At 53.4% G+C, this 26,592-nt stretch overlaps 13 protein-coding genes across 13 annotated transcripts; 9 read left to right on the top strand and 4 right to left on the bottom strand.

The window, feature by feature from the left end:
* Positions 1 to 168: 168 nt before the first annotated feature.
* C7974DRAFT_150861 (uncharacterized protein) lies at positions 169 to 3,319 on the bottom strand. Its single transcript, XM_046135772.1, has 4 exons — positions 3,042 to 3,319; positions 2,934 to 2,989; positions 885 to 2,881; positions 169 to 833 (listed from the first exon to the last, which is right to left on the bottom strand). Exons 1-4 carry the CDS (start codon positions 3,053 to 3,055, stop codon positions 336 to 338), a joined length of 2,565 nt encoding a protein of 854 aa, XP_045999157.1. The 5' UTR covers positions 3,056 to 3,319; the 3' UTR covers positions 169 to 335.
* Positions 3,320 to 3,645: 326 nt separating this feature from the next.
* Positions 3,646 to 4,713, top strand: C7974DRAFT_332691 (benzodiazepine receptor family protein-like protein). Its single transcript, XM_046139123.1, has 3 exons — positions 3,646 to 3,928; positions 3,978 to 4,366; positions 4,417 to 4,713. The coding sequence occupies exons 1-3, from the start codon at positions 3,817 to 3,819 to the stop codon at positions 4,471 to 4,473; spliced, it is 558 nt and encodes a 185-aa protein (XP_045999156.1). The 5' UTR covers positions 3,646 to 3,816; the 3' UTR covers positions 4,474 to 4,713.
* Positions 4,714 to 4,723: 10 nt separating this feature from the next.
* Positions 4,724 to 6,611, top strand: C7974DRAFT_150872 (endoplasmic reticulum-golgi intermediate compartment protein-like protein 3). Its single transcript, XM_046135773.1, has 3 exons — positions 4,724 to 5,370; positions 5,439 to 6,204; positions 6,259 to 6,611. The coding sequence occupies exons 1-3, from the start codon at positions 4,997 to 4,999 to the stop codon at positions 6,424 to 6,426; spliced, it is 1,308 nt and encodes a 435-aa protein (XP_045999155.1). The 5' UTR covers positions 4,724 to 4,996; the 3' UTR covers positions 6,427 to 6,611.
* Positions 6,612 to 7,057: 446 nt separating this feature from the next.
* On the top strand, positions 7,058 to 7,933 carry C7974DRAFT_306609 (uncharacterized protein; the record flags this gene model as incomplete). Its single annotated transcript, XM_046138092.1, has 1 exon — positions 7,058 to 7,933. The coding sequence occupies one exon, from the start codon at positions 7,058 to 7,060 to the stop codon at positions 7,931 to 7,933; it is 876 nt and encodes a 291-aa protein (XP_045999154.1).
* Positions 7,934 to 9,721: 1,788 nt separating this feature from the next.
* On the top strand, positions 9,722 to 10,407 carry C7974DRAFT_374552 (uncharacterized protein; the record flags this gene model as incomplete). The annotated part of the gene is made up of 2 exons (XM_046140155.1): positions 9,722 to 9,738; positions 9,789 to 10,407. The coding sequence occupies 2 exons, from the start codon at positions 9,722 to 9,724 to the stop codon at positions 10,405 to 10,407; spliced, it is 636 nt and encodes a 211-aa protein (XP_045999153.1).
* A 788-nt stretch (positions 10,408 to 11,195) lies between these two features.
* C7974DRAFT_150394 (cytochrome P450) lies at positions 11,196 to 13,045 on the bottom strand. The gene is made up of 4 exons (XM_046135770.1): positions 12,780 to 13,045; positions 12,208 to 12,732; positions 11,553 to 12,160; positions 11,196 to 11,501 (listed from the first exon to the last, which is right to left on the bottom strand). The coding sequence occupies exons 1-4, from the start codon at positions 12,864 to 12,866 to the stop codon at positions 11,225 to 11,227; spliced, it is 1,497 nt and encodes a 498-aa protein (XP_045999152.1). The 5' UTR covers positions 12,867 to 13,045; the 3' UTR covers positions 11,196 to 11,224.
* Positions 13,046 to 14,328: 1,283 nt separating this feature from the next.
* C7974DRAFT_308638 (uncharacterized protein) lies at positions 14,329 to 15,375 on the top strand (the record flags this gene model as incomplete). Its single annotated transcript, XM_046138181.1, has 1 exon — positions 14,329 to 15,375. One exon carries the CDS (start codon positions 14,329 to 14,331, stop codon positions 15,373 to 15,375), a length of 1,047 nt encoding a protein of 348 aa, XP_045999151.1.
* A 380-nt stretch (positions 15,376 to 15,755) lies between these two features.
* On the bottom strand, positions 15,756 to 16,754 carry C7974DRAFT_432720 (ribosomal protein L10-domain-containing protein; the record flags this gene model as incomplete). Its single annotated transcript, XM_046144873.1, has 2 exons — positions 15,756 to 16,459; positions 16,511 to 16,754. The coding sequence occupies 2 exons, from the start codon at positions 16,752 to 16,754 to the stop codon at positions 15,756 to 15,758; spliced, it is 948 nt and encodes a 315-aa protein (XP_045999150.1).
* A 184-nt stretch (positions 16,755 to 16,938) lies between these two features.
* On the top strand, positions 16,939 to 18,662 carry C7974DRAFT_390536 (guanine-N(7)--methyltransferase subunit TRM82). The gene is made up of 4 exons (XM_046141475.1): positions 16,939 to 17,114; positions 17,195 to 17,400; positions 17,445 to 18,327; positions 18,379 to 18,662. Exons 1-4 carry the CDS (start codon positions 16,962 to 16,964, stop codon positions 18,607 to 18,609), a joined length of 1,473 nt encoding a protein of 490 aa, XP_045999149.1. The 5' UTR covers positions 16,939 to 16,961; the 3' UTR covers positions 18,610 to 18,662.
* Positions 18,663 to 19,432: 770 nt separating this feature from the next.
* Positions 19,433 to 20,843, top strand: C7974DRAFT_308044 (uncharacterized protein; the record flags this gene model as incomplete). Its single annotated transcript, XM_046138155.1, has 4 exons — positions 19,433 to 19,626; positions 19,692 to 19,863; positions 19,915 to 20,638; positions 20,695 to 20,843. Coding segments are annotated over 4 exons (1,239 nt in total), but the record flags the coding sequence as incomplete, so codon positions are not given.
* A 407-nt stretch (positions 20,844 to 21,250) lies between these two features.
* Positions 21,251 to 21,914, bottom strand: C7974DRAFT_411382 (uncharacterized protein; the record flags this gene model as incomplete). The annotated part of the gene is made up of 4 exons (XM_046143552.1): positions 21,251 to 21,321; positions 21,368 to 21,432; positions 21,485 to 21,543; positions 21,597 to 21,914. 4 exons carry the CDS (start codon positions 21,912 to 21,914, stop codon positions 21,251 to 21,253), a joined length of 513 nt encoding a protein of 170 aa, XP_045999147.1.
* A 282-nt stretch (positions 21,915 to 22,196) lies between these two features.
* Positions 22,197 to 24,403, top strand: C7974DRAFT_150311 (UV radiation resistance protein and autophagy-related subunit 14-domain-containing protein). Its single transcript, XM_046135768.1, has one exon. It carries the CDS (start codon positions 22,478 to 22,480, stop codon positions 24,071 to 24,073), a length of 1,596 nt encoding a protein of 531 aa, XP_045999146.1. The 5' UTR covers positions 22,197 to 22,477; the 3' UTR covers positions 24,074 to 24,403.
* Positions 24,404 to 26,347, top strand: C7974DRAFT_150333 (cystathionine gamma-lyase-like protein). Its single transcript, XM_046135769.1, has 3 exons — positions 24,404 to 24,858; positions 24,911 to 24,996; positions 25,048 to 26,347. Exons 1-3 carry the CDS (start codon positions 24,733 to 24,735, stop codon positions 26,069 to 26,071), a joined length of 1,236 nt encoding a protein of 411 aa, XP_045999145.1. The 5' UTR covers positions 24,404 to 24,732; the 3' UTR covers positions 26,072 to 26,347.
* Positions 26,348 to 26,592: the final 245 nt, after the last annotated feature.

Here is a 26,592-nt window from a genome sequence, read left to right as displayed (position 1 = left end):
ATCTCATCCCACGCTGCAATACGATGAGACCGGTTGAAACCAGCGCCTGCACCTCAACCCCGTTGTTCGAAACAACAATCGCAAACTTAATCATGAGTTGCCTTGACTATCTACCATAAGATTTCCATGAGTACAAGTTACAAGCGTACACAGAAGTGCAGCACATGCCGAACCAATAACGCCGTGGCCCATGACTGGTCTCTTCGAAGCACATCAAATAATAACTAGCCTGTAAATCGGAACAGCGACCCCCAACGCCCACCATAAGATCAAGGCACACCACCTGGGCACCCAACGCATCCTTGTTTGTGGGTGTAGCTCGGCTTCGGACGTGGCTAGTAGTTCAACTCACCACTGCCACCTCCGCCCACAGCATCGAGGTCTTCGTAGCTCTTAATCTGCCGGCCCTGCGTAGACTGCAGAGGCCCAGGCCCGCCGTCGCCGTACCGTTGCGTGCCTGGTCGGCCGCCGCGCGGAGGCGTTAGTCGGCCGGCACCACCGCTGGGGCCGTTGCGACGATCGCGGTTTTGCTTGTCGTATGGTCCGGAGCGGTTGTTGAATCGCTGACCGCCGCGACGCATCGCTCCAGCATCGTGGGTACCAAGGGAGGGATCCCAATTGCCACCCATGGCTGGGTTGAACATGTTTCCAACATTCATTGCGTTCATGCCATTGCCTGACATGGCCATGCTCATATTGGCAAGATTGAACCCGCGTGGTGTGCCGGTGGCTTGAACGTGATTGCCCATTGGGAAGTGGCCGTTACTGTTCGCGTCGCTGCGCGACGGAGCAATGTGCGCAGGGTCAAGGACGTAGCTATTAACAAGTTCGAGCTGTTACTCGTTAGCTGTGTACGGGAGATCCGTCTCATCGTTGGTACTCACATCTTTCTGCAACTTCTCAAGCCACTCCGCATGGCGCTTTTCGACGTGCTTGCGCCAGAAGTTTTGTCCCTTAAACAACTTCGTACATTCTGGGACTTTGCAACGCCATTTAGACTCGTCCTCTTGTTTGCAGAATCTGGCCAATTCATCCTCCATAGCCTCATCAATTGGCTTGCCACCAAGTTTGCGCAGATCAACATTCTCGGGCTCGAGTAGTTGCAGCAGTTTCTCCTCGTATGTCTTCACCCAGTTAAACGCCCGTTGTAGCTGCTGCTGGTTCTTCCCACTCAGCTTCATAGGCTTGCGCTCTGCTACGGGACTGCCCTCGCCGTTCTCAGCATCACCTGACTCAGACTTCTTGTAGGGGAAAGGCTCGCCAGTGGCTGTGGCTCTGGCAGTTGCCTTGGCTGCTGTGGTCAAGCTGGCGCGGGGGCGTCGAAGATGACCTCCTGCGCACTTGCGAACCAACTCGTGGATCGAGTCGCTCTCGAAGACACAGAAGAAGCAGAAGCTGTACACACGTCGAAGGTATTCGATCAACAGGTCAAGCTTCTTCTTCTTGACCAAAAGGTCTTCGTCATCGACCTCTTCGTCGTAGGCACCTTCCTCGTCGTCCATGGTTTCATCCTCTCCCTCCTCGAGGTCTTCAGGGTCCCGCTCCTTTTTGGGAGGTGCAGGAGCGTTGGCTGGAGGCTGTAGCCAACCTTTTGACCGAAGATCCTCCACACGCTGCTCAATTTTGGCCACACCGTCAACCTCACCAAACTCATCTTCATTGGCCGCTTTCAAATCGCTGTCAAGCTTCCTGACAAGCCTCTCAGCAAGCTCCAAATCGCGCTCGATTCTCTCGGGTGCTGAGAAGAGATCCCAGAGTGCCTTCTTTCGAGGTGCTGCAGGGGTTTCATGCACACCAACGTGACACGTGAAATTCCCGCGCTTTTCATCCTCAACAGTTTTGCCGTTGATTGCCTCAAGTGCTTTTTGTGCTGTGCTTTGCGGAGCAGGAGCGGAGTGTTCCTCAACGAGAGCTCCATCTTCTCCCTCATCGTCGCGCGCATCACCGCGATCGTCGATGACCATAGGCTGTTCGTCACTGGGATGTAGAATGACCCATCCTATGCGATGACACTTTTTAAGCGGGTTGGGATCACTGAGACTGAGCCACTTGAATCCACCAGGACCTTCGCCAAGGTGCTCTTTGGCGAACTCTTCAACCTTCTCCCGATTGACAGTGGGAGCAATGGTCTTGATCAGGAGTGTGGGCTGGAAGGCCGATTCATCACGAATCTCGCCTCCTTTGCACGGGAGAAGATCTCCCACACCCAGCACTTCGTTTGCTGCAGTGGTCTCGCCTTCCTCCTTCTCGACGATTCCGCCCGCGCCGTTTGAGTCGTTCTTGTAGATACCCTCGAGTGTGAACTCGTCGAAGTATCCCTCCTCAATCTGTCGCTCCCAGTCGGCGTAGATGCCATGGCGATACCCGCGCAGCTTCTCCTTGGAGGCATTGTCGTATTCAGGGTCGTAGCGCTCCTTGAACCACTCCTCGCCCTTATGTTTGTCCACAAAAGTCTTGGCCATTTGCACCTGGAGCTTCTCCTTATACTCGTCGTACGCGGCCTGGATGAGTTCACGCTCCTTGCCTCGCTCCTCGCGAGCCTCACGCTCGCCTTTAAGCACCGGTTTCCTTCCACCATTCTTTGCACGTTCCTTCTCCTCCTTCATAACCTGCTCAACGCGCCACCACTCAGCGAAGTAGTTGAAGCCAACTTGGTATTCGAGCGACATGGGATTCGGGATCGGGTTGGTCGTAAAGGTAGGAGCGAAGTTATCCTGGCCAGGAACGTAGCGGTCAATCCCGGCCTGAACAGGTGGGGGAGAGGAGCGGCGGCGGCCTCCATCGCGGCGCGGGTGATCGTAGTCTCGTGCGCGGTCCGGCTGGTACCTATCGATGTTTTGAGGCGAGCGCGAGCGTCGCCTAGGCCTGCGATCTCCGGGTGCTGTGAGCGAGAAGATTAGCTAGTGCTAGATAGGCGTCCAACGCGTGCTTACCCGGGGAACGTCGTCTGTAGGAGTCGGCTGGCGGCCTGGAGTCCTCTCGGGTGCTGCTTGAGTACTGTCAGTGCCCTTGTCTGCGTCGCTTGCTCGTAAACTACTCACGTGTACGAGTCCATTGTCGCAGAGTAGCAGCGGCAGCTCAACGTAGAGTGTTATATAGCGTGTGATGAGCCAGTCATCGACGCAACCACCGAGGCACTGCTAGCCAGGGTATGCGGTATCGACAGATGGACGTGACGCCAGACAAGCGCCAGACAATCGAAGGGTGCTGTTTGCCATGGTGGCCTCGGGTTAGACAGAGGACAAACAAGTGACAAGAGGAACGCGACGAGTCTGGAGAGGGTGGCAGCAATGAAGAATGAACAAGATGACGACAGCAGTCGATGCGATTGATCACACGCGAGCTGCACCGTAAGAAGAGAAAGGTGGAGATGGAAGGTAGCTAAGAGGCTGGCGTCTGGCAGACAAAGCTAGGGGAGCTGTAGCGGTAGCTCGGTACGAAGGGGAGATACGAACAAGATGAGGCTGCAGCAAGAATAAGAGCGAATGCACTCACGAAGATGCTGAAAAGTGTCCTGCTCGCGAAGGAGAGGCAGACGTGTGGATGAAGGGTGAAGTGGTCGCGGCGGCTGGAGATGGAACGGGCTAGCACGACGCGAGACAGGCACGGACTGCACGGCGCGCGGCAAGTGGGCCGCCACCGTCCGTGAGAACGACCGAGGCATGGAGGTTCGATCCTCGATCCTCGATGAAAGCTTGCGGGATTACGTACCTGCATCGCGAGACACGAGCGCAACTACAAAATCTCTCGATAGCCTTGGTGCTTGTCTGTAACAACTGATCTGGTGTTTGCGGACGACCTATCCCAGCCGTCAAGATGACCGCGTACATTCCCTCGCTCACGCTTCCAAGCTTTCTGTTCGAGAACCCAGCAGCTGCCATCCTTCTGCCTGTCGCCTGCGGTACTGCGGTTGGCTTCTCAATCAGTCGTAGGTGGCCTTGAGTCCAATTTATCTGCGTTGTGGCTGACTCCTGCAGCCTCTGTAACTCAGGCTTCATACAAAGCCATTAGACAGCCCCCCCTTCACCCCCCTGGCTGGGTGTTCGGGCCGGTATGGACCGCGCTCTACGCAACGATGGGCTACACTGCCTACCGAGCGTGGACAACTGGGACGACCTCCATCAATCCCCAGACTGTAGCGCTGGCTAAGCAGGGAGCAACATTGTATTCGATTCAGCTGGCCCTCAACCTCATCTGGACACCACTGTACTTTGGCCTCGGACGACCTATCGCAGCCACGGTCGACATCCTTGCCCTCGGTGGTATTGTCGGCTACCTCGCCTATGTCTGGGGACAAGTCGATCCCACGTGTGGGTGGTTGCTTGCGCCCTACCTAGGCTGGCTCAGCTTTGCTACCTATCTCTGCGTAAGTGCTCCTACGAGGCAGTTCATGCCACGGACTGACAGTAAATCTAGGCTGGGAGCGGCTTTCTGAACGACTGGAACTTTTCCAAGATGTGGAAGAAGGACTAAATGGTGGCGATTATTGCACGCGTCACATGCATAATATTGCGTAGTGCAGCAGCTCTCAGCGGGTGCATATGCACATGTACCATACTGCTGATGTCGAACATGTCCATATCGTAGCTCGTCACAAGACTTTAGATCATAATTCACGGCAGATAACTACCGCTAATGCTGTGCCCTGTCGGCGTTCGACCTTGTTCTTTGCCTCATTTGCGCTAGTGCACGGGTACCTTGACGGCGTTCCAGAGCGCATAGCTGTCCTTTACTCAGCCGAGCGCCGCAAACACCACGCGTCTCCAGTTCACTTCTCTCTGTACAATGATATTACTGCCACGGCATTGATCTTGCCAGGCCTCTCACTCCTTTGACGTCTCTCGACAAGCTGTTGCAACTGCGTCTGCAATTGCAATTCTCGGTACGCGGACCGAGACACTTGCTTGCCCGTGCTACAACTCCCCGGTCTCACATCCACGCTTCACAACCCTGAACACCCTTTCGATCCCAACTGCTTGCAGTGCAATTCGCAACGATGCCGCCCAAGTCCGCTTTCACGCGTCTCGACGCCTTCACAAAAACCGTCGAAGATGCGCGCGTCCGCACAACCTCTGGAGGAATTGTCACAATCGTGAGCTTGCTGGTGATCTTATGGTTGACATTAGGCGAGTGGGCAGACTACAGGCGGGTGATAGTCCGCCCTGAGCTGGTTGTAGACAAGGGCAGAGGCGAGCGCATGCAGATCAGCTTGAACATTACATTCCCGCGAATGCCTTGCGAGTTGCTCACCCTCGATATCATGGATGTGTCCGGCGAGCTGCAGATGGGTGTCGCACACGGTATCAACAAAGTGCGACTGAGCCCCGAGAAGGAGGGCAGCACGGACATCGAGACTAAGGCTCTTGATCTGTGAGTCTCCTACCTTGCGGCTTCACATCAATTGCGCAGAACGGGAGCATAGCTGACATATGCGATAGACACAAAGATGAAGCCTCTCATCTTGCCCCCGACTACTGCGGCGAATGCTACGGCGCGCCCGCTCCCACCAACGCACATAGGTCCGGCTGCTGCAACACTTGCGACGAAGTACGCGACGCTTACGCCTCGGTATCGTGGTCTTTCGGCCGTGGCGAGGGTGTTGAGCAGTGCGAGCGTGAGCATTACGCCGAACACCTTGATGCACAGCGCCAGGAAGGATGTCGTCTCGAGGGTAGTATCAAGGTCAACAAGGTCATTGGCAACTTCCACATTGCCCCTGGAAAGTCTTTCTCCAACGGCAACCTACACGTACATGACCTCGAAAACTACTTCAAGGACGAGTATGCGCATACCTTCACCCACAAGATTCATCACCTCCGCTTTGGTCCCCAGCTCAACGACGAGGTGGTGCAGAACATGGCGAAGCATCCCCAAGCACTTGGTCCAGGTGGCTGGACGAACCACCACATCAATCCTCTGGATGGTACCGACCAGCACACAGACGAGAAGGCTTTCAACTACATGTACTTTGTCAAGGTCGTCTCCACTGCTTACCTGCCGCTTGGCTGGGAGAAGGAGGCGCCCAACCCTACACACGAAGACGTCGGTGCGGTCATTGAGGGAAACCACAAGGGAAGCATCGAAACGCATCAATACTCCGTTACAAGCCACAAGAGGAGTCTTCAGGGTGGCACTGACGAGCAGGAAGGTCACAAGGAGCGCATTCATGCACGTGGTGGCATCCCGGGTGTCTTTTTCTCATATGTAAGTCCTGCATTTTGCCTGTCTCGGTAACAACATGAACTGATCGTGGGACAGGATATCTCGCCAATGAAGGTTATCAATCGCGAAGTGCGCGATAAGTCTTTCTCTGGCTTTCTCGTTGGTCTGTGCGCCGTCATTGGCGGTACACTCACAGTGGCTGCCGCAGTTGACCGTGCGCTTTACGAAGGCGTCAACAAGATCAAGAAGATTCATTCGAACTGAACTCGGGAAATCTGTTTCATTACAATTTGGACAGGACAGCAACTAGCGGTCTGACCGATATATTCGTGGGCTGTAGGCCAGGAGTTACGGTGTATCTATTCGGCTATTTGGATTTTGGTGGGCCTAACAGGCTTAGATCTACGAACCGAGAGGTCAAGAGCATTTGGAGCTGAGCTGGGAATTGCCAGCTTGTAACATTTAGTCTTGGGCGTACATGTAGAAAATGCATACATATGACAAGATCAAGACGCGACCAGGCAGCAACGTCGAATGATGCCTGGAAAGCCTACATGCCTGGCCAATCAGCCTATCGGTCCAAAACTCGTTCCCCGAGCATCCCTGTAAGTCTGTCTTAGCAGGGACCTAGCAATGCTAAATTGTTCTATTGTGAGGACTTTATGTGTCTACAGCCAATCAATGGCTGTGGCTGATCATCGTGCACGGACGATCGCGCTAGTTTTGACATAAAACCTACCTTCTTGCTTTCACATTGTACATCTCGCTCCCCACCAGTCAACTCACATACACTACAAATCCCACCGTCAGAAAACACCCACACTTCTATTCCCCCACCAATCTTGCGTTACAACAAGATTTCATTCGTCTCGTTTCACTATCACAAGGAGTCAGCATGTCTGCGCCTCGAGGAGGAGGACGTGGGAGAGGGCGTGGCCGAGGTCGAGGTCGCGGAGACTACTACACACCCAGTGAAAGATCTCAGAATCAGGGCGAATCTCAGCAACAAGTCGAACCAGATCGAGCAGCAGCAACAAGCAACACTGTGGATCTCCTCAAAGGTTTCTTAGCACGGCGCTATGATGCGTCCACCAAACTATTGAACTTCTCAGCTATCGCCACCGATGAGGAAGTTGCAAAGAGCGGGATGTTTCGACAAGAGTCTACACAGAAGAAGTTCTTTCCAGCCCTCATGGTCATCTGCGACGAGATGCTCGAAACCCGAGAAGCCAAGGAGGCAGCCATCGAAAGCGTCACATTATGTGGGAACAACATCACAAATCTCAACGTAGTGTTCGATCTTTGCAAGACTTTGAATCACATCAAAAACCTTGATCTGAGCGGCAACGCATTTAATTCGGTCAATGCGCTAAAACCCTGGAAGGGTCGTTTCAGGAAGCTGGAGCACCTGATCATCGAACCTTTCAGCAGCATCGGCTGGGAAGAAGAACTCACAGCTTGGTTCCCGAAATTGAAGATTCTGAATGGGACCCAAGTTCGCACTGATAAGTCTGTGGCTGGCGATGCAAGTATGATCACGGATGCCCCAATGGTTGCGACACCACAGCCAACGGCCGGCGCGCCATTACCTACACCAACACCAACATTTGATCAACAGAAAGAAGAGATGATCACATATGTTCAGTCAGCGACAAATCTTAAACGAGACTATGCGATACAGTGCTTAGAAGCGGGAGGCTGGGATCTGAATCGCGCGGGGGAGCTATTCACGCAAAGCCAGCCCAATCTGCCGCCAGACGCGTACAATTAGGTCTTGCAGACACTTGAAGACGCGGAAACTTGCTGGGTAGCACAGGACAAGAAAATTAAGTCACAGACATCCGTTCAATTTTCTTTTACACAAGTTGTCGCATAGCGGGTCGGAGTTGGACAGGTGGCTACCTGGATATGCACTCAAGGAACTGTATGTACCATACAGAGGATGTATAATTGTTTGAAGAACAGTATTGAAACTGGGACAGTAAAATCGACAGCAAACCCCGTTTTTGCTATTTGCCTTATTGATCAGGGTCCCCTCAAGCGCTTGTTGCGTGGCGTGAACTGACTATACCAAACTGTACAGCTCTACGAATCCAAACTTTTTTCTGTCTCACTGGTCCTCGACAATCGCAAGCGTCTCTCGAGACTATATCTTAACTACGATCCCCCCGAGACGTGAGCGGCATACATCAGCAAGCTCCCAGATTCACTCTGGCAGCCAAGTCTGAAGTTCGCCACATCAATCGATCACTTCGAATATGGACGAGATGTAAGCACGACCCTAGCTCTCGTCACTTCGCAGATCACTGACCTTCTTTACAGCAACCTCCACAACTAGCGGGAATCGCCCCTCCTTCGTCTGCCTCCAGAGATCCGTGTCCGAATCTACGGGTATGCTCTCGGAGGCCATGACATTACCATCTACCCCTCGTACGAAACTTGGAGATTTGAAGTCTCTGGCTTCCCCTCCAGCTTGACATCCCAACCATTCCCGCTTCTACGTACGTGCCGTCTCATTCGTCATGAAGCTGCCAACCTTGGCAACGCTACGAATGCTTTCATTCTCTGTGATACAGAGGTTTATCATTCGACTCAAAACCTTCCTTTGATACCTGAGCTACGCTACATAAAGACCGCAGAAATTTACATCAAGACGACCGAACTTTAGGGTCCGGCGGCCTTGGGCCTCAGTAGCGATCTCATCGATAGGCTTCGATTTTTTCAGTATCTGTACGGACTGGAGCACGTCGAGGTCTCGTTTAGTCGTCGCATTTTCCCTTGTCAATCGAATTACATGACGCTTTTACCACGAATTTCTAAACTAAAGCGGCATGTTGGCGTGGCGACCTTGAAGGAAGCATTTTTCGACATGGGCTGGGATCGACAGCCTGTGGAGTTCACTTATGAGAAGTCGAAGCTTCTAATCCTCTGAGGTAAGGCTCAGAGGCAGCAGTCCTCTGTTGCAGTCTTTTTGAGATTGTCCTTGACTTGTTTCGCAACAGAACGCAATGGACACGAGTAATGCCCGCTGTGAAGGAACAAACAAGACCCCAGCGTTGACTAAATTTTGCGAGTAGTCTGTAGGAACCGCGTATTGTCGATTAAAGAAAACATTAGCATCGTCGTATTCTCTCTTGTCTATCTCGTATTTGCACCAGCGACGTCATCTGAACCGTTTTTTTGGCCTGAATTCCTGCTACATGACTGCTGTCAGAACCCGTGGACCAGAGGCACAGGAAAGGGTGAGGTATATGTATTGCACGAAGTAATCAGAAAATATCAGGGGATTAGCTGCAGGTTCAATTGGTAGACTGTAGATTGTTCGCGGCTGAGCAGCGATAGGGCGAAGCACTCCATATATACTGCTTGTACCCCGCATCTGGGCCTTGACCCGCTCCTTCACTTCCTCGCCCATTCTGAGTACGCTAGTGCTCGCTAGCGCGACAAACGACTAGTTATATTTAGATTAACATTGTTGCCTATAGTACTTCTCCCACCTGCAAATCTCAACACCGCAACTTTCCCTTCTTCTTTACCACCACAAAGATTCACCAGCGACATGGATTTGGAAGCAATGTGAGTACTTACACACATCATTGCTACGAGTTGCTGACCCGCAATCACAGCACCTCGCGCAATCAGACTGAGTCACCTCTGCTTAGGATACCGCCGGAGATCCGCAATTGCATCTTCCGCTATGCGCTGACTTGCGACGGAGTCGTCAATATCTACCCCAACCAACAAGGCATCGTCTATTGCTCTCAGTCTCATCCTAATTACCATGAGGGAAAGTGTCCGTGCTGCAGACATGTGCCACATGGTAGCCGTGAGCCTGACCGCATACTCCAACTGGTCTGCTCTCAGATACGCTGGGAGATTGGCTATACGTATTTCCTCGTGAATACGTTCCAGTTTCGAGCATGCTACAATACCCTTTTCGACAGTGCCTGCCTCAGACTACCTTGTCTTGATGTTCTCAGTGTCGTACTGGTCGAAATCTCTGCATTAGACGTCGAGCTAGGCGAGGACATAGAAGGAGACTGTCTGGAAGAATGTTTTCTGGACGATGTGGTCTGGCATCAGTTGCAGATCGTCAAAGCCCTCAGAGGACCGACACGAGTCGACGTCAAATTCATCGATTACTCTTTGGCTAAAAACGGCTCGAAAGAAGAGTTGGCTGCAGTCGAGCTGAAGGTCAAAGGAGTTCTATCGGATCGAGATGTTCGGTTCATCGTAGAAGAGTAGCACTCTCGACTCGAGTCAGAGTACAACAAGTCTATTCCGAGTTACAATCACCGATGGACTCACTAGGTCAAGCGAGCGATCTAGGAGGTTAAGAAAGCTGCATGGCCTGATGCAATGCAATGCAACGCAACAATGTAATATCATCGAAATCAAACAAACATTAACTCAATGAACATCGTCTCAACATCTGGTTCGTATTACTTCTCCGCTCTCTAGTAGACTGACCTTCCATAATCCCAAGTTCACTGACACTGATCAGTAAGCTTTGTGATTACCAGATATCTTTTATACTGCAGTCCAAGCCAATCTGACCATTGCTTGAGCCTTCCATCTTATCATTACGTCTGCCAGTTGGCTCGAATAGATGTCAACGTTTAGCTAAATTCAGGGTGCAGGGGATGATCGATCTCAGGTGTCTCATAGTGTTGTGCTATAGAGCTGGCCGTAGTGGTCATCGGTGTGTCAGACCAAGCAATCAGTGTTCAGTTCGTACGGACAAAGGCTGCTAATATGATCTGAATAATCGTTTCTGCCGGTATATCGCTAGCCTCCAGAATAGAGGTTTCGGTGCAGATAAAAGCATTGTAGGTAGATAACCTTTAGTGCACGTCCGTACGCTATGCTTGTACATGTCTCGAGCTCGGAGTGCATTTTGGAACAGTAAGAGATTATACCTCTACCACAGAATAAACTACAGTCTATTAAATGGTATTTTACTTCATTCGGTATCTATCTTGAATGTGCATTGATTAAGTCATGAACAAGCGCTAATGTCTCATAACATCGTAACGCACTACTATTCCTCTCTCAGATTACTTTAATTAAACGTAATCTCGCACCGATGCGCCTTTGGTGCGATCAAGAAGAAATTCTCAAACTCCATACTCTCAGGCGTTGTGCTCGCCGCTAGCTTAACGCCCTTCATTTCCCTAAACATGAAAGCTACCGCGTACCTCAACTCCATCCGAGCAAGGTGGATACCGATACACGATCGTGCGCCGGCGCCGAAGGGATGGAAGGCGGTTTTGGCGGCGGGTGAGAGGGCTTCGGCGGGAAAGCCTTCCTTCGAGGGGATCCAGCGATAGGGGTTGAAGCTGAGACGGGTTAGTGTGGCGGAAAGGGAAACTCGGAGGGATTGGGCTTACGTTAGAGGGTCGCTCCAGATGTTGGGGTCGCGGTGGAAGGTGTAGGCTTGTGTGTCGACGGTGACACCTTGAGGGATGTAGAGGCCTGAGAACTTTGTACCGCCTTGAGGGACTACACGGGGCAGACTGCTGGGTGCAGCACCGTACAGTCGGAGAGTTTCTTCGATTACAGCGTTGAGCAGAGGGAGACTAATCAGATCATTCTCGGTGAAGTTCTCTCCAAGCGCAGTAGCCTCTGCTTCCAGAGAGGCTTGAAGCTCGGGGCGCTGGAGAACAGCCCAGGTGAGGTATGTGAGTGTGACTCCAGTAGTATCAGTACCAGCGATGATGACGTTCATAGCCTCGATCTTAACATCCATGTCGTCGATGTGACCGTCGCCCTCCTTTTCACAGTCCTCAATGACTTTCGCGAAGATGTTGGCCTCACCCTTGCGAGACCGTGCCATCTCAGCTGCTCGGCCAGCACCTTGTATTATGTACTCATTCGCGTTAAACATCTCCTGTACAGCTTGGATAGGCACAAATCTCAGCACACGGAGGAAGGGCATTTCGACCATGATACCGGCACCCATGGTGAGCTTCTTGAGCACACGGAGGAACTGATTTTGCTGTGGATATGTCAGTGTAGTACAGTGTTGTTGAGGATTGTACCTACGTGTCCTGTCTCAAGCATACCGAACGACTCTCCAAAAGCCAGATGTGCGCTAACATCAGAGGCAAGCAGCATCCACCAGTTATACACATCAGCAGAGCTCTTCATGGCGTCTGCCTTGATCTTCTTGACAGCAAGAAGTGCCTTGTCCCTGACAGTCGACTCCCAGTTCTCGACAAGGTAGGTTCTGCTGAAGGAGCGAGACAAGAGCTTTCTCCTGGGCCCATGCTCCCGAGGATCTAGCATGGTGAAGACGCCTGCCTTGGGGAAGTTGGCCAATCGCAAGTACCAATCACTCTTCATATACTTCGTGCCGATCTTGTGAATTTCTTTGAAAGCGTCGAGGTCTGCGACACCAACCTCGTTGGGAGACAGTCGAACAACGGGGCCATACTTCTTATGCAGCGAATCAATGTAGAAGATCCTTTGACCAGTGACGACTGCTCGCTTCAGTCTGAGATGTGTGAAGCGAGTATACCAGGGTCCTGGCAGATGTCTGGTGGGACATGTTAGACCCACGTAGGCGAACTGGTCCGGTTAGCTTCAAGTAAAGCCAGGAACACAGCACGTCATACTCGAAGTGTGAGAAGTGTAAGGCACAGCACAGTAAAGTGCAAGGGGTTGAACCCGCCGGGTACATGCTCTTTTGCGGGCGGGATCATTTGGGCAGTGTTCGCGTGATTTGTGAGTCTAGCAACGCTGAATACGAAGGGCACCGGTGCAGTGACCGTCGTAGCTGTTGGTCTTCATATACCTCCATTGTTGCTACGATTTCTTGTAACGGTGATCCTGGGGATCCGAAATGGTTGATTTCCTAACCTTACGAGCGGGCCTGCACGGTACGATCTGTAAAGGTCTCAATCTGACCGCAGAATATACGATCCTTCCCATCGCTTACATTCATCTGACTCAAGAACGGCCCAATTGCCTAGTCGGAGGTTTCTCCATGACGTCCGGGCATCGCTTAATTCGGATGTGCTCTCGGGAGTGAAATCGGGATTGGCGCTGGTTGGCGTTGTTTTTATCGTGGATGTGCATGAAGCTTTGGGCGTATAGATCTCAGTAGCTTCGCGGTAACTATAGAAGGTTTGGTGCCGCAGACCAGCATGTTAGCTGGATCAAATTCGTGCAACCCCAAAGATGCTTCAGGATGCTTAGTGGTTGTTGCGCCGAGTAAAATGCCTCGCATTTGACAGGCGCCTGTCTTGGGAGGGTTGGATCGGCAGCTCGCTCTGACATCCCAGTATTTCCGGATTGCGGACTCCCCGCACAGAAGTCCGCAGCCTTTCCCGCCAAGCGAGTAAGCGGCTTCTCGGTATCCTATCCAAGAGGCATTGTCAACAATTGTAGCCTTGAGCGTGACCAGCTGCCTGAAATCGGAGGCTTTGTGTGACGCAGGTGCTGCTATTTTAGTTACGGATACGGAACGGCTGCGCGAATCAGTGAGCCACCAAACGTCAATCCACCCTGATGAGAAGGGACTTCGCTTCGCCCAAGTACGTCACCCGAAGCGAAAGAGAGTGAAGTTATGATTACTCGTGATAAGCAAGGAAGTTTGATGCATATCATTCCTGCCTCGTGCCTGGCCATTCTCACATACCCGTATTCAGAAGCTCATAAAGATCCTGAGCACCTCAGATCACCGGTTCCTGCTGAATTGTGATTCCCAATGGATGGCCTTGCCGGTTCTCGCGATGGTGAGGTTGCACATAAAGACTGAGGGCACTGAGAAACACAATCGAGAATGTCGTGCGGGAGCTGAGGACGATGGGGTAGCATAAGAGCAAGGCTGGCAAGGCTGGCAAGGCCGGCATTGTCTGCGAATTACAGATGGAAACGATCTTTACCAGTGTTACGCAGTCGAGAATGGAAGGTGCAAAGGCAGACAGGCAGGTAAGTACTTAGAGCTACCGCGATTCGGACTAAATTCACCCCGCGGAGTAAATCTGCAAGAAATTCTGTGATTGGTCCGAAATGCGTACGCTCTTGATGCCAGCTTTCTACGGAGTCAAAATGTGACTATCTCAATTGCTCTTGACCCATTGTCAACTTACGCAATCCGAGATCTCTGAGTTCGTGTACAGCTTCGAGATATCTCACATTTAGTTCCTATCACTAGACAGGATGGAAGTCTACGAGCATTCCCCCACGTCATCGATTCTACAGAAAGCCCTCAAGTCATCTCTTCCATACAGCATCAACCTGGTTTACCGCACACAACATCCCAATCAATCAGAACATGCACACGTACTATCAACAATTCCCATCTCAGCTACAGAAGTCCCGTCATGCTGGGCAGCAGCATACATCGACCGGTCGACACGCCCTGGAACCGAGCTCTGGCTATTCGCCGCAGGAGAGGACCCAAACCACGCATCCCGGGCAGATCAAACGCTCTGCTCGCAATGTAAACTCGCCACCCTCGCACTCTTGGACTACATGTCTTCGCTGCCCCACGCCCCACTCCATCCAGACGAGCTCCCCAGTCTCGAGCTAGCGAAGCAGCACGAGAAAGAGCACCCAGAGTCCGGTCCCGGCGTCATCTACCAGCTCTCGCCGGGGACGTACATGCGACACCTCCTCTGGCCTGGAGTTGTGACGCTGGGCGCGTGCCACCATCTTCTCGTGTCGCTGTGCCGCGACGCAGGGATTCTGCGCGAAGAATTTCCTGGCGCAACCGCTGTATTGAACAAGTTTCTGTTCAGAATCGAGGACCTCCCTGCTGTCAGGGAGCTGCCGCAGGGGCTGCGGTGGGGGAAAATGAGAGAGCAGGACCTGTCTGTTGTGCAGCAACGCACGAGTATCCCACGAGCGACGCGCACGCTGATGAGTCTGCAGAGTCAAGGTGTGTTTGAGGAAGCTACGGATAGGGCTGTCGCGTGGACGTTCTTGGGTCTGGATGGCAGCTTGACGACGCTCCATACAGAGCCTGAGTGGCGGGGGAAGGGGGTCGCAAAGGCGATTGCGGCGAAAATCATTGGTGAGTACGCACCAGGTTTGGCTGTTGATGAACGCGGGACGGCGTGGAGTCATGCGGACGTGTATGTTGGTAATGTGCAGAGCGAAAGTGTGTGTAGGAGTTTGGGGGGCAAGGCAATGTGGAAGCATTATTGGGTACGAATAGATCTTTCGAGGGCAGGTTCACTGGCTAGACATGCATCACAAGCGTAGACATAAAACATAATCACACATGAGTGGGAGGTGGTTCGAAAAACTTGGGTATCTGATTGATGGTCAGCCTCGTGCTTTTCGAAAGAAATGATTCGAATAGGATGAGTATGAAGTGCTCAGGAAAAAATTAGAGTTGTGTTGCGTTATTTGATCCTCATGGAGATCAGGGTTAAAAATTTATCATCATCGCAGGTGTAAGAGAAATGTGGGTGGGCTTACCAATTGCTTAGTGAACGCCGCTGTTTCAACAGGCGTCACAAGTCGTCGATTGATTTGTTCATCTTATCGTAGTGTCGTATGCTCTATGCCACCAAGACATGGCTCGGCAGGCCGTGGCCGTACGAGCTGATCTCTGACGAAGTCGCAGCAATCGCACATACTTAGTCGAAGAGACCGAAGCCCATGTCGTCATCCTCGGACTCCTCCTTCTCCTCCTCCTTAGCAGCCTCGGGGGCGGCCTCAGCAGCACCGCCGGAAGGAGCGGAGCCAGCGGCGGGGCCGGAAGAGGCGTACTTGTCAGGGTTGGCAATGCGGTCCTTGAGCTCGGCAATCTCCTCCCACTCGTAGCTGGTCTCAATGGCAACAGAGAGGACCTTCTTGTAGGAGTTGACGACGGAGTGCATGACGGAGGGCAGAGTGGGGAAGTTGGCAGCCAGCGAGATGGAGGCAATGGTAGCGATGGCGCTGGAGAAAGCCTTCAGGAGCTGGGACTCCTCAATGTCAAGGACGGAGGCAGCGAAGGTGTTGCCGTTGTCGTAGATCTGGTAGATACCCATGCCGTATGTGAAGGGAGAGATGTTCAACATGTTGAGCAGGGTAGCCTCGGAGGCACCGACCTTACCACCAGCCTCAACGAGCTTGAGGTCGGCAGTGATTTCGATGGTACCACGGGCAATCTTGGTGGGGACACCGAGAGCCTGGAAGAAAGAGGTCTTACCAGGCTCCATACCAGTGTTACCAGCGGGGACGAAAACATCGTCAGGGGCGACGGCACCGGCACGGGCAGGGGCGGCGACACGGTTGGCCAGGATCTTGTCACGGATGTCCTTGAGGTCACCGTTGGTGAAGACGAAACCGACGTTGCCTGTTCACTTGTTAATAGCGTGCGCGGAGCGGCGCGCGGAGTTGGACTTACCCTTGACGTGGGGAAGGAGACGCTCGTACTCGGGGGAGTCGTTGATGAGACCCTTGAGCGCACGGCGGACCATGGTGTTCTTGCCCATCAGGACAACACCCTCACCGCGGAGGGACTGACGGATCTCGTGCATCTGCTGGGACGAGACATTGTCGACGGTGACGATGAAGATGGACTTGTACTCCTTGAGGAGAACCTCAAGCTTCTCGAAGTAAGCGGCCTTGGTTTCTTTCTTGCCCCCCATTGTGTTCGTTGTGACGCAAAGGGATGTTTAAGGTCTTTAGTTTTGCGAAATGGTGATGATGGTGTTAGCAGCTCCAAGCTCGGCGAGAGGAAAATTGACTGTGGTGTGGCTCGTGCGCGCGACGTCGCGCTAACCACTCGAGGCGAGGCGGCTCATGGAAAAAGCAGCGCTCGGAGTGCATGATATTGACGAACACATACTGGAAAGATGTCTTTTCCATACCAGTGCCTTGCATCACGTGAGTCGACAGAGACTGGGCCGGGAGGTTGGACGCTCTTTGGTGCGTGCGGTCCTACGCTCGTTGTACATTCGAGCAGCGGAGGTACCTCGACTTGGATCAAGCCAAACGATCCTGTGACGGTGAGTTGCGGGCTTCTATGTGCTTGTTTGGACTTGTTGCGAGTGGTTTGCAAGCAATAAACAGCAGCTGACATGAGCAGGAGCCTGAACCATTGGACGAAGAAAAAGAAGGACCGCCAGCAAAGAAAGTCAAATTGGCAGAACCACCAAAACAGCGCAAGGCCAACTTTACCAACCTGATCGTCTCAAGTGATGGGCGCTATATAATTGGCGTAACTGGCGAGGACAAGTGCATCCGTGTCTTTCAGACAGATACAATAAACGAGCTACATCAACTCAGTGAGAGGTAAATACAATTCAGACAATGAAGGACGAAGCTGATATCGACAGATACATGACCAGGCGGCCGTGCTCAATCACTCTGACATCAGACAACTCGACGATCTTGTGCGCAGACAAATTTGGAGATGTCTACTCGCTCCCACTACTGCCTTCACCTGACTATGAAGCACCTGAAGCCCCAGCAGAGCCCGTTCAGGAAGCTGATTGGGTGCCCTCCGCGACTGTGCTCACTGTCCACTCCGGCAGGAATCGCAAAACCTTAGAAGACCAGCTCAAGCAGAAGAAGAAGGGCCCTGCGCCTCCCAAGGAAGAGATGAAGTTTGAACATGAGCTTTTGTTAGGCCATGTCTCCATGCTCACAGACATCGTCATCGCAGAGGCTGACGCCCGCAAATACATTATCACAGCAGACCGGGACGAGCATATCCGTGTTTCTCGAAGCATACCACAGGCTCACATCATCGAAGGCTTCTGCTTTGGCCACGAGGCCTTCATCAATAAGCTGTGCATCACCCGCTCCGGACGACTCGTGTCTGGTGGTGGTGACACAGACTTGTTCGTGTGGGACTGGCAGAACTTCAAGCTGCTCAAGAAGCTACCTATTCTGGAAGTCGTGGCAGCTCATCTAAAGTCCCGACCTGAATTGGCCATAGAAGACGTTTCGAAGGTCGCCGTATCTGGCATTTGGAGTGTCCCCGCTCAAGACGAGGTACTTGTGTCGTGTGAGGGCATTCCAGCTCTGTTCTCATTCAAGATCGACGCGATGACAAACACGAGCAGTGCAACGATAGAATACAGTGCCGCGATAGCCCTCAGGGGTAACGCATTAGACGTTGCTTTTCTATCCAGTTCCCCAACGTCGTCTACGGTAGTGGTTTCCATCGATCATGTGCACAAGCCAGGCTCTACCAAGGACGTGCGCGAAGAAAAGGTCAATGGAATTGTAAATATTACGGCATCAACTGGACTGACACTTGTGCAGGATACCCATCGTCTGCAGTGCTTCTCGTCTCAGGAGAATGGCAAATGGGGGGAGAACTCGCAAACAGCCGAGGCAATGAAGCCGTTCCATGAGGTCTTTGACGTTCAGTCTGGCGGGATTAGCGGCGACGACTCGGCGACCAGCAGTCTGGGGTCGGCCGATGATAAAGCATTGCGAGACATGCTTTACAGTGTGGAGAACCTTAGAAAGCGTCCAGGCGCCGAGGAGTAGTCAGTCAACTTGCGCGATAACGACAAAAGTGAACTCTTCGGCTATCGATTATGTTATGCATGTGCGTGACGTGACTTGAGGCTCTGAGACATGTTCAGCGCCGCATCTTGATCCGAGGAGCCTCCGACGAGACCACCATCCTGGTGCTGTATGAAGAGATCACGCGCATTGCATACATTGAGATCGCCACCTGCATGTCTAGAGGCGCAGGGTCTGTCATTGACCGCTGTCCTTCCAAGACTGTTGCCAAAACTAACATGCGCACCGCTGTAATCAGATGAGATGCAGCCAACACTTACGCAACTGCAAGGACAAGCGACAGTGGCCGAGGCTAGCGAGTCGGTGGGCAGGGGCGCCTCGCAGCAGTGGTGTCAGCAAAAGCCTACGAGCTGGTGTGGAGTGGATATGATGGGAGTCTAGTACTCTGCGATTTCTAAGGCACCGGGATTAGATCAAGCCAGCCCGACCCGGGCGCCGATGGCGTATAGTGTGAGCACCCAGTATTTTTTCCGAGACTTTCTCTCAAAAGTCGCAGCAACGCCACTACTCTTGCTTCACACAGTACAAACAAGGTGTGTGTCTCCCTGAACCTCTGCCAAATCCAGATTTATAAAGGTGCGCTGCTAACATTGCGAGTGCTGCAGTACTGAACACACCCGCGAACAACCCCTCCTTGTACCTCGCCCACGTTCCACAGAACCTTCGAAGCTGTAGATCGCTGGAACCGTTGAGCTCGCAGTCCTCAAGAACCAGTTTCCAAGCCCTCTGCGTCACTTGGTCCTCGTGAACACCAGTCCCACATCCCTCTCCCGCGACCCACTTCCACGACCGACACGCGACAGCCGCGCACGCCGCCAAACTGTTTGCCTCAATCTTCCGCCGGGCAACTTCTCGACCACTATCTTTATTCTCGCTACCTGTCGCCGCTGCTGCTTCGCATAACACACGCACCACCCCCGTCGCTGGGCTCTCCAAAGTAGATTCGCGCAAGATGCACTCGAAACTCGTTATCATCGGGTAAGTTACTACCATAAGGAGGACTGCTCCAAGATAGGATCGAAACTGAAACTGACACCCTTCAGCTCTGGGCCAGCAGGCCACACCGCCGCCATCTATGCTGCTCGCGCCGATCTCAACCCCGTCATGTACGAGGGCTTCATGGCGCTTGGCATTGCCGCAGGAGGTCAATTGACCACCACCGATGAAGTCGAGAACTTCCCTGGGTTCATGAAGATCCAGGGCGCCACACTCATGGTGCGTATCAATGTATACATACCTTACCAGCATGAGTACTAACTACTACAGGACCAAATGCGCGCCCAGTCCGAAGCCTGCGGCACCGAAATCGTCTCCCAGACCGTCGCAAAGGTCGACCTCAAATCCCGTCCCTTCAAGTACTGGTTGCACCCCATGGGCGACGACGTCGAGGTTGAGGAGGAAGAACACACCGCCGACTCGATCATCATTGCGACCGGCGCAAAGGCACGCCGTCTGGATCTGCCGGGCGAGGAGAAGTACTGGGGCTACGGCGTCTCGGCATGCGCCGTGTGCGACGGCAGTCTGCCCATGTTCCGCGAGCAGCCACTCGTCGTCATCGGCGGCGGCGACTCCGCGGTCGAGGAGGCCCTGTACCTGACCAAGAAGGCGAAGAAGGTCACCGTGCTCGTCCGCAGGGACAAGCTACGAGCGTCGCGCACCAACGCCAGGCGCCTGACTACACACCCCAAGGTCGAGGTCATGTTCAACACGGGCGCGACTTTGATCAAGGGTGACGAGAAGAAGGGCGGGCTCATGACACATCTCGTCGTCCGCAACAACGTCACCAAGGAGGAGCAGACCATTGAGGCCAAGGGCTTGTTCTACGCCGTCGGTCACGACCCCGCGACGCAGCTGTTCCAGGGCCAGCTCGACATGGACGAGGACGGCTACCTGATCACCAAGCCGGGTGAGGGCCACACAAGCGTCGAGGGTGTATTTGCGGCCGGTGATGTCCAGGACAAGAAGTACCGCCAGGCAATCACCAGTGCCGGTAAGTCCATACCACTACTTGACAATACTCAGAATTGAGACTAACGTCCAAAACAGGATCTGGGTGTGTCGCTGCGCTCGAGGCCGAGAAGTTCCTCGCCGAGCAGGACGATACCGTCACCAACGACCTGGAACAGGAGAACCAGGCCGAGAAGAGCCAGACCAACGGCGTCGTGCCCGAGTACCGCTCCAACCCCCTCTTGTAGACGACGAGACGCGTTTCTTTCAATATAGACTTGGGGTTGATCTTGGGATAATCTTGCATGCATGGGATAGCGCAGGTGGGCTTGTCATATATATGGCATAGACTTGGTTAGATGCGGATGATTTGCGCAATGGAAACATGATCTATGACGACACCAATTGTCTTTCGCATAGGTATCTTATCCTTGAAGTGACTCTATACCGATATATTGAGCGTGGAGACCAGCTGTGCGCTGCAACTTCGCACATGCGACACGTGTTGAAGATAACACGACTACAGGAAAGTACAGGACAGGGTCCTAGACAACGCACAAGATGACTGCGTTTTGGGTCGTGTGTTTACACATTTGACATGTGTGGCTGGTCCACGAGGTGGGTGGTGGTTGAGGTACACGACTCCTGCGCTACATCAACCACGGAACGCGACATTCCGCCTCAGTAGATTGAGCGCACTTTCGAATGCTCTCACCACGCTGATATCTGCTCTCATTAGAATTTGACTCAGGCAGAATACCAATGCGCTTACAGTGGTTTCTCGTTTCTTCGAGCTTGTTCTCTTCGTTCTTGACATACATCGTTCTCGTCTGGAGTCTGCGCTTGGTTAGCTTCAACACGAACATGGTAGAGCGCCTGATGGGCGCACCTTCTAAATGTGCGATCGGTCTCGTGCTCGTGCCCTGAGTTTGCCCAGATGGCGAAATACTGGGTTCTGGTCAGCCATGCACTCTGTGCCTTGTGAGATGGCAGAAGAGCACCTCCATCAGACTCCTCCACTCCTGCATCAGCTCCTGCTCTTCTTGGCTACATTCCTTGATGGCAGCGTGGTATCTCCGATGCAGGTCATCCCAGTCGAAATTGGCGATCTGCACTGCAGGATCGGCCTCCTCATCGTCGTCCGAGATGTTCTCTTCGGTTTCGGCACCAGCGTGCTCTTGGGTGTCATCACGACTTTGCTGTGCTGAAGCGGGTCGCTCCGTCTCATCAGTGTTCACGCGTTTGTGCCTAGGGCGGCTAGGAGATTGTTGTTGATCCTGGGGAGCTTCAGGCTCAGACTTAACGGCATCATCTTCCATCGGGGACAACGAGTACTGGGTAGATAATGGTGGTGGAGATACAGATGGAGGCGTGACCTCTTGAGTGAGAGACTAATTAGTCTCGTTCTTCATTCGAGATGCTGCTTGACGTGGTCAGTGCTGTGGGTGAGTGAACGATCAAGAGCAGGCAGGGCAGCTTCTGTCGCGTAGGGTGATGAACCACTGCACGAGACCGGGACTGTCTGTCTATCAAACGTTGTTGTTTTGTGGCGATGTAGATGCGCCATCCATTTTGGGTCAGCGCGGCATGACGTGGGGAAGGTGCGTCTGACCTGACTCGCGCGCGCCTGCTGCCTCCGTTACACTGCGATCTTCTGACCGCCAGGTACTCTTCTCTCCCCATCTTCTCCCTTCCTCTCCCCTCCTCCCCGCTTTCTGCTATTGCCTCGTACAACACGCAACAAACACCGGTTCTTCCACTCCATGGGTTTGTAATCGCGCAACCTGCTAGGGCAGTCCTCAACTCATCATGATCCCGCGGTACCCTTCTCGACCCTCATTCTACGGACCTCAGGGAGGCGAGATCACCTAACACCATAAACATGGAATGCGATATTTGTGGCAAGGCTGGCAGCCATGACCACCTACTTCACTGCATAACTTGCGCCCGCTCATACCTAGAACAACCCCGCATCGAGCTCGCGAAGACGCTTATCGACAAGGACGGGGTTGAAAGACACGTCAAGGCTGTTATACAAGGCACAGATGACACGCCGAGCGTGTCTCTGTCAGATTCGAAAGGAGGCTTTCTGGTTGACCGTCAGCTATGCACTGACAATCTGAACTGGCAACGGACGAGGACGGAAACAGTTGAGATTCAGGAGAGAATGACGCTTATCACCGAGCAAGCATCCCGTCTCCGAGAGCAGATGCAGATCATGAGGGCAGCGATCGAAGTAAAACAAGCGGTGAATGCCCAGCGCAAGTCAGACCTGTCATCTGCCACTTATGGCATCGACTCTCGGCGAGCCAACGAGCTAGAAAAGGTGCAGCAGATGGTGAAGAGGATGGACTACAAGTCTGACAAAGTACACTTTGATACCATCGAGCAGCGAAGACAGCTGTGCACAACATCTGCAAAGCTCGCCGGGCTGAAGTTGAGCAAAAGGAGGACCAAAGATGGGGGCATCAAGGAAGTCCTCAACATTGGACCGGGAATAAAGCTGCGCATCTGGGACCTCCGAGACATGAACGACGCCCCGCCGGATTTTCTATCAGCCTCTCTCGCTGCTGTCGCTCAGTTGCTTGTGCGCGTCGCTGCTTACTTGGGCATTCGTCTTCCCGCCGAGATTACGTTGCCTCATAATGGTTATCCTCAACCTACCATATTCAGCATTGCCTCCTCGTACCAAGGCAAAAAGGTACCATTTCCGGGCACTGCGCTCTCTGATTCTTCGAGCAACAGTCCCGAGGCGTCTCGCACCCTCGACCCGCGCGTACCTCTTCCGAAGCCTCGTACCTTGTTCATCGACCGGCCACTGGCGCACCTGTCTGCTGAAGACCCGCCGGCTTACTCATCCTTCATCGAGGGCGTGTCTTTGCTAGCGTACAATATCGCTTGGCTCTGTCGGACGCAGGGCATGAAAGACGACTTCAAAGGCTGGGAAGACGTTGGACCCATGGGCCGCAACCTGTACCGACTCCTCATTTTGCAGGAAACGTACATTTCCCGACGCCCAGAAAACCCACTCGACAAAGACATGCATGCCATCAAATCATCTGCGTCACCCATAAAAAGAGCCCCAGTGGGCTTTGGGCAGCTGTCACATGCTACGTCACATTCCACCCTCAACATGGCAGAAAACGCACAGTATCTCAGCGGTTGGAGTCTGACGCCCATCAAAATACTCGACGAGATGAAGGCATACTTGCTAGCAGAGCAACAAGCCCAGGAGTGGGACGTGCTCAATCAGAAGGAGTGGGAAGACATGGAAAATCTCATCGCAGAGGACCCAGTCATGGTGGGCGACACGCGACGCAACACCGACTTGGATAATGGCCGCAGTCACATCACTACAACTACCGCAAATGGGTCGCACAAGGACGATATGTCCGAGGGAGGGGTTCCTGAGCGCAAGAAGGGCACAAGCGGTTGGACCAAGGTTAAGAGCAGAAGTGAGGAAGCTTCGAAGCGATGATACCCAGCAAAGTACTAGATTTCTTATTGTCGATTCGTAGATTGAATCCTGCATCACGTATGATCGTGTGTTCAACGTTGTGCACGGAATGTTCGGCCTATTGCGATATGGTGTAATCGTGCCTACTCATCGTACCTTCCATACTCGTCCACGCAGTCCGTACCTGCCGATCTGGTATAGGGTTGGTATGTAAGCATGCAAGGGCCGACGTAAAGCGATCGGGGATTACAATGACGCCTTAGAAGCTAACCCCGGAGTCGCGAAACCAACGCGCCGCCTACGGTCCGTTATGTTTTGCGACGTCTTGGCGTATGGAGGCTATGATTAATCGACTGCTGAGAAATGCTCGCATAGTACGGCACCGTAATGGCGTATATAAGGGGACCCAGACGCAGCGGATGCGACAGTACAAGCCTCTCAGGGTCTCATCACACCATCTTGTACCATCGGCAAACAAAGGCACAACGGTTGAATTCTTACGTCGAAGAAGACTACACGCCCCCGCAGCATACGGAACGCTAAAAAGTTTTTGAGAAAAGCTGCGTTCTCTTGACACATTGAAATCGAGCTGTAGACTCGCCTCTTCTATATCTTGAGCCTCTTCCCTTTGTGCTCTTTTCCGAAATTTGCAAGAGACGCGATTTGCCGCCATCATCACCATGACGCTCCCCGAACACCCCATCGATACCCCGCCGCGCCCTGCCAGCCCTGTGCACGGGTTCGGCACACTGGCTGTTCACGCCGGAAGTCCGCACGATCCCGTTACTGGCGCTGTGATTGAAGCTGTAAGTGCAGTTCCCGACGTTTTGGAAATATGCCGGAAACTGACTGTTCAAGATCTCCCTGTCTACGACCTATGCGCAGACTGCAGTCGGAAAGCCAGTCGGCGAGTACGAGTACTCGCGCTCCTCCAACCCCAATCGGTACGCTCTCTGGTGCTCCTCCAAAAACGCCTCAAGCTAACTGTCTCTCAGCGATAACTTCGAACGCGCAGTAGCAGCGCTCGAGCACGCCCGCTATGCGCTCGCCTTTAGCTCAGGCTCGGCCACCACCGCCAACATCCTGCAATCGCTCGCCGCTGGCTCGCACGTTATCTCAGTGTCCGACGTCTACGGCGGCACGCACCGATACTTCACCAAGGTCGCGCTGACCCACGATGTCAAAGTCACCTTCTCGCCGTCGATTGAGATCGACATCGCAGAGCTGATCCGCCCGAACACGAAGCTCATCTGGATCGAATCGCCCTCGAACCCGACGCTGACGCTCGTCGACATCCGCAAGGTCGCCTCCATCGCGCACCAGCACGGCATCATGGTCGTCGTCGACAACACCTTCATGTCGCCGTACGTGCAGAACCCGCTCGACCACGGCGCCGACATCGTCGTGCACAGCGTCACAAAGTACATCAACGGACACTCGGACGTCGTCATGGGCGCCGCCGCCTTCAACTCGCCCGAGCTCTTCGAGAAGCTCTCGTTCCTGCAGAACGCCATTGGTGCGGTCCCCAGCGCCTTCGACTGCTGGCTGGCCCACCGCGGCCTCAAGACGCTGCACCTGCGCGCCCGCGAGGCCTCCAAGAACGCCACCGGCGTCGCCACCGCGCTCGAGGCCTCCCCCCACGTCGTCAGCGTCAACTATCCCGGTCTCGACTCGCACCCGCAGCGCGCCATCGCGCTCAAGCAGCACCGCGACGGCATGGGCGGCGGCATGCTCTCGTTCCGCATCCGGGGCGGCCACAAGGGCGCTGAGCGCTTCTGCCAGGCGACCAAGATCTTCACGCTTGCGGAGTCGCTCGGCGGCGTCGAGTCGCTTGTCGAAGTCCCCAGCGCGATGACGCACGGCGGCATCCCCAAGGACCAGCGCGAGGCTGCCGGTGTCTTTGACGACCTGGTACGCATCAGCTGCGGTGTCGAGGACGAGGCCGACCTCGTGGCCGACGTGCTGCAGGCGCTCGAGAAGGCGGTTGTGGGCCCCAAGATCAAGAACGGGCTGCCCTAGACGTGCTGTTCTAACAGGTTGCTTGGAGAAGACGGTGTTACAGGTCAAAAAAGGGCGGTCTAATGAGCACATGAACATTCGCGGCGGCGTTACTGATACTCTGGTTTTAGACGACAAACTCCTTTATATCCCAATCCCCACTGTGGGAAGCGTGGCTCTAAGGCGAGCTGAATTTTTCTTTAGATACCAATTGCATTTGCTTGTCTCTATACTACTTATCTGCCGCGCCGCCATGCTGTTGCGTGATCAAATATGTGACTGTGAGGTGATTGATGCATTACGAGATAGCAAAGGCCATAAGCGCTGACCGGGAAATGTTCCCAGGGGTTCTGATCGGGGCTATTACTTTGTTGTTGATCAAACCTATAAGGTCTAGGTGAGCAGAACGGCAAGCTAGCGATCGAGGCTCCGGCTCTTACACCATGCTAGACCGGTGTTGTTATTGATGGAAGCCGAATGCTCTGGGGCGGTGTGTATGATCTATATTAGGTATACAGCGAGCCACACAGCACATGTGACAG

Source organism: Boeremia exigua (assembly GCF_020726555.1).
Source record: "Boeremia exigua strain MPI-SDFR-AT-0100 chromosome Unknown C7974scaffold_4, whole genome shotgun sequence".
NCBI lineage: Eukaryota > Fungi > Ascomycota > Dothideomycetes > Pleosporales > Didymellaceae > Boeremia > Boeremia exigua.
Note: the sequence above shows the minus strand (reverse complement) of the source record. Positions and strands in the feature narration are given on the sequence as shown.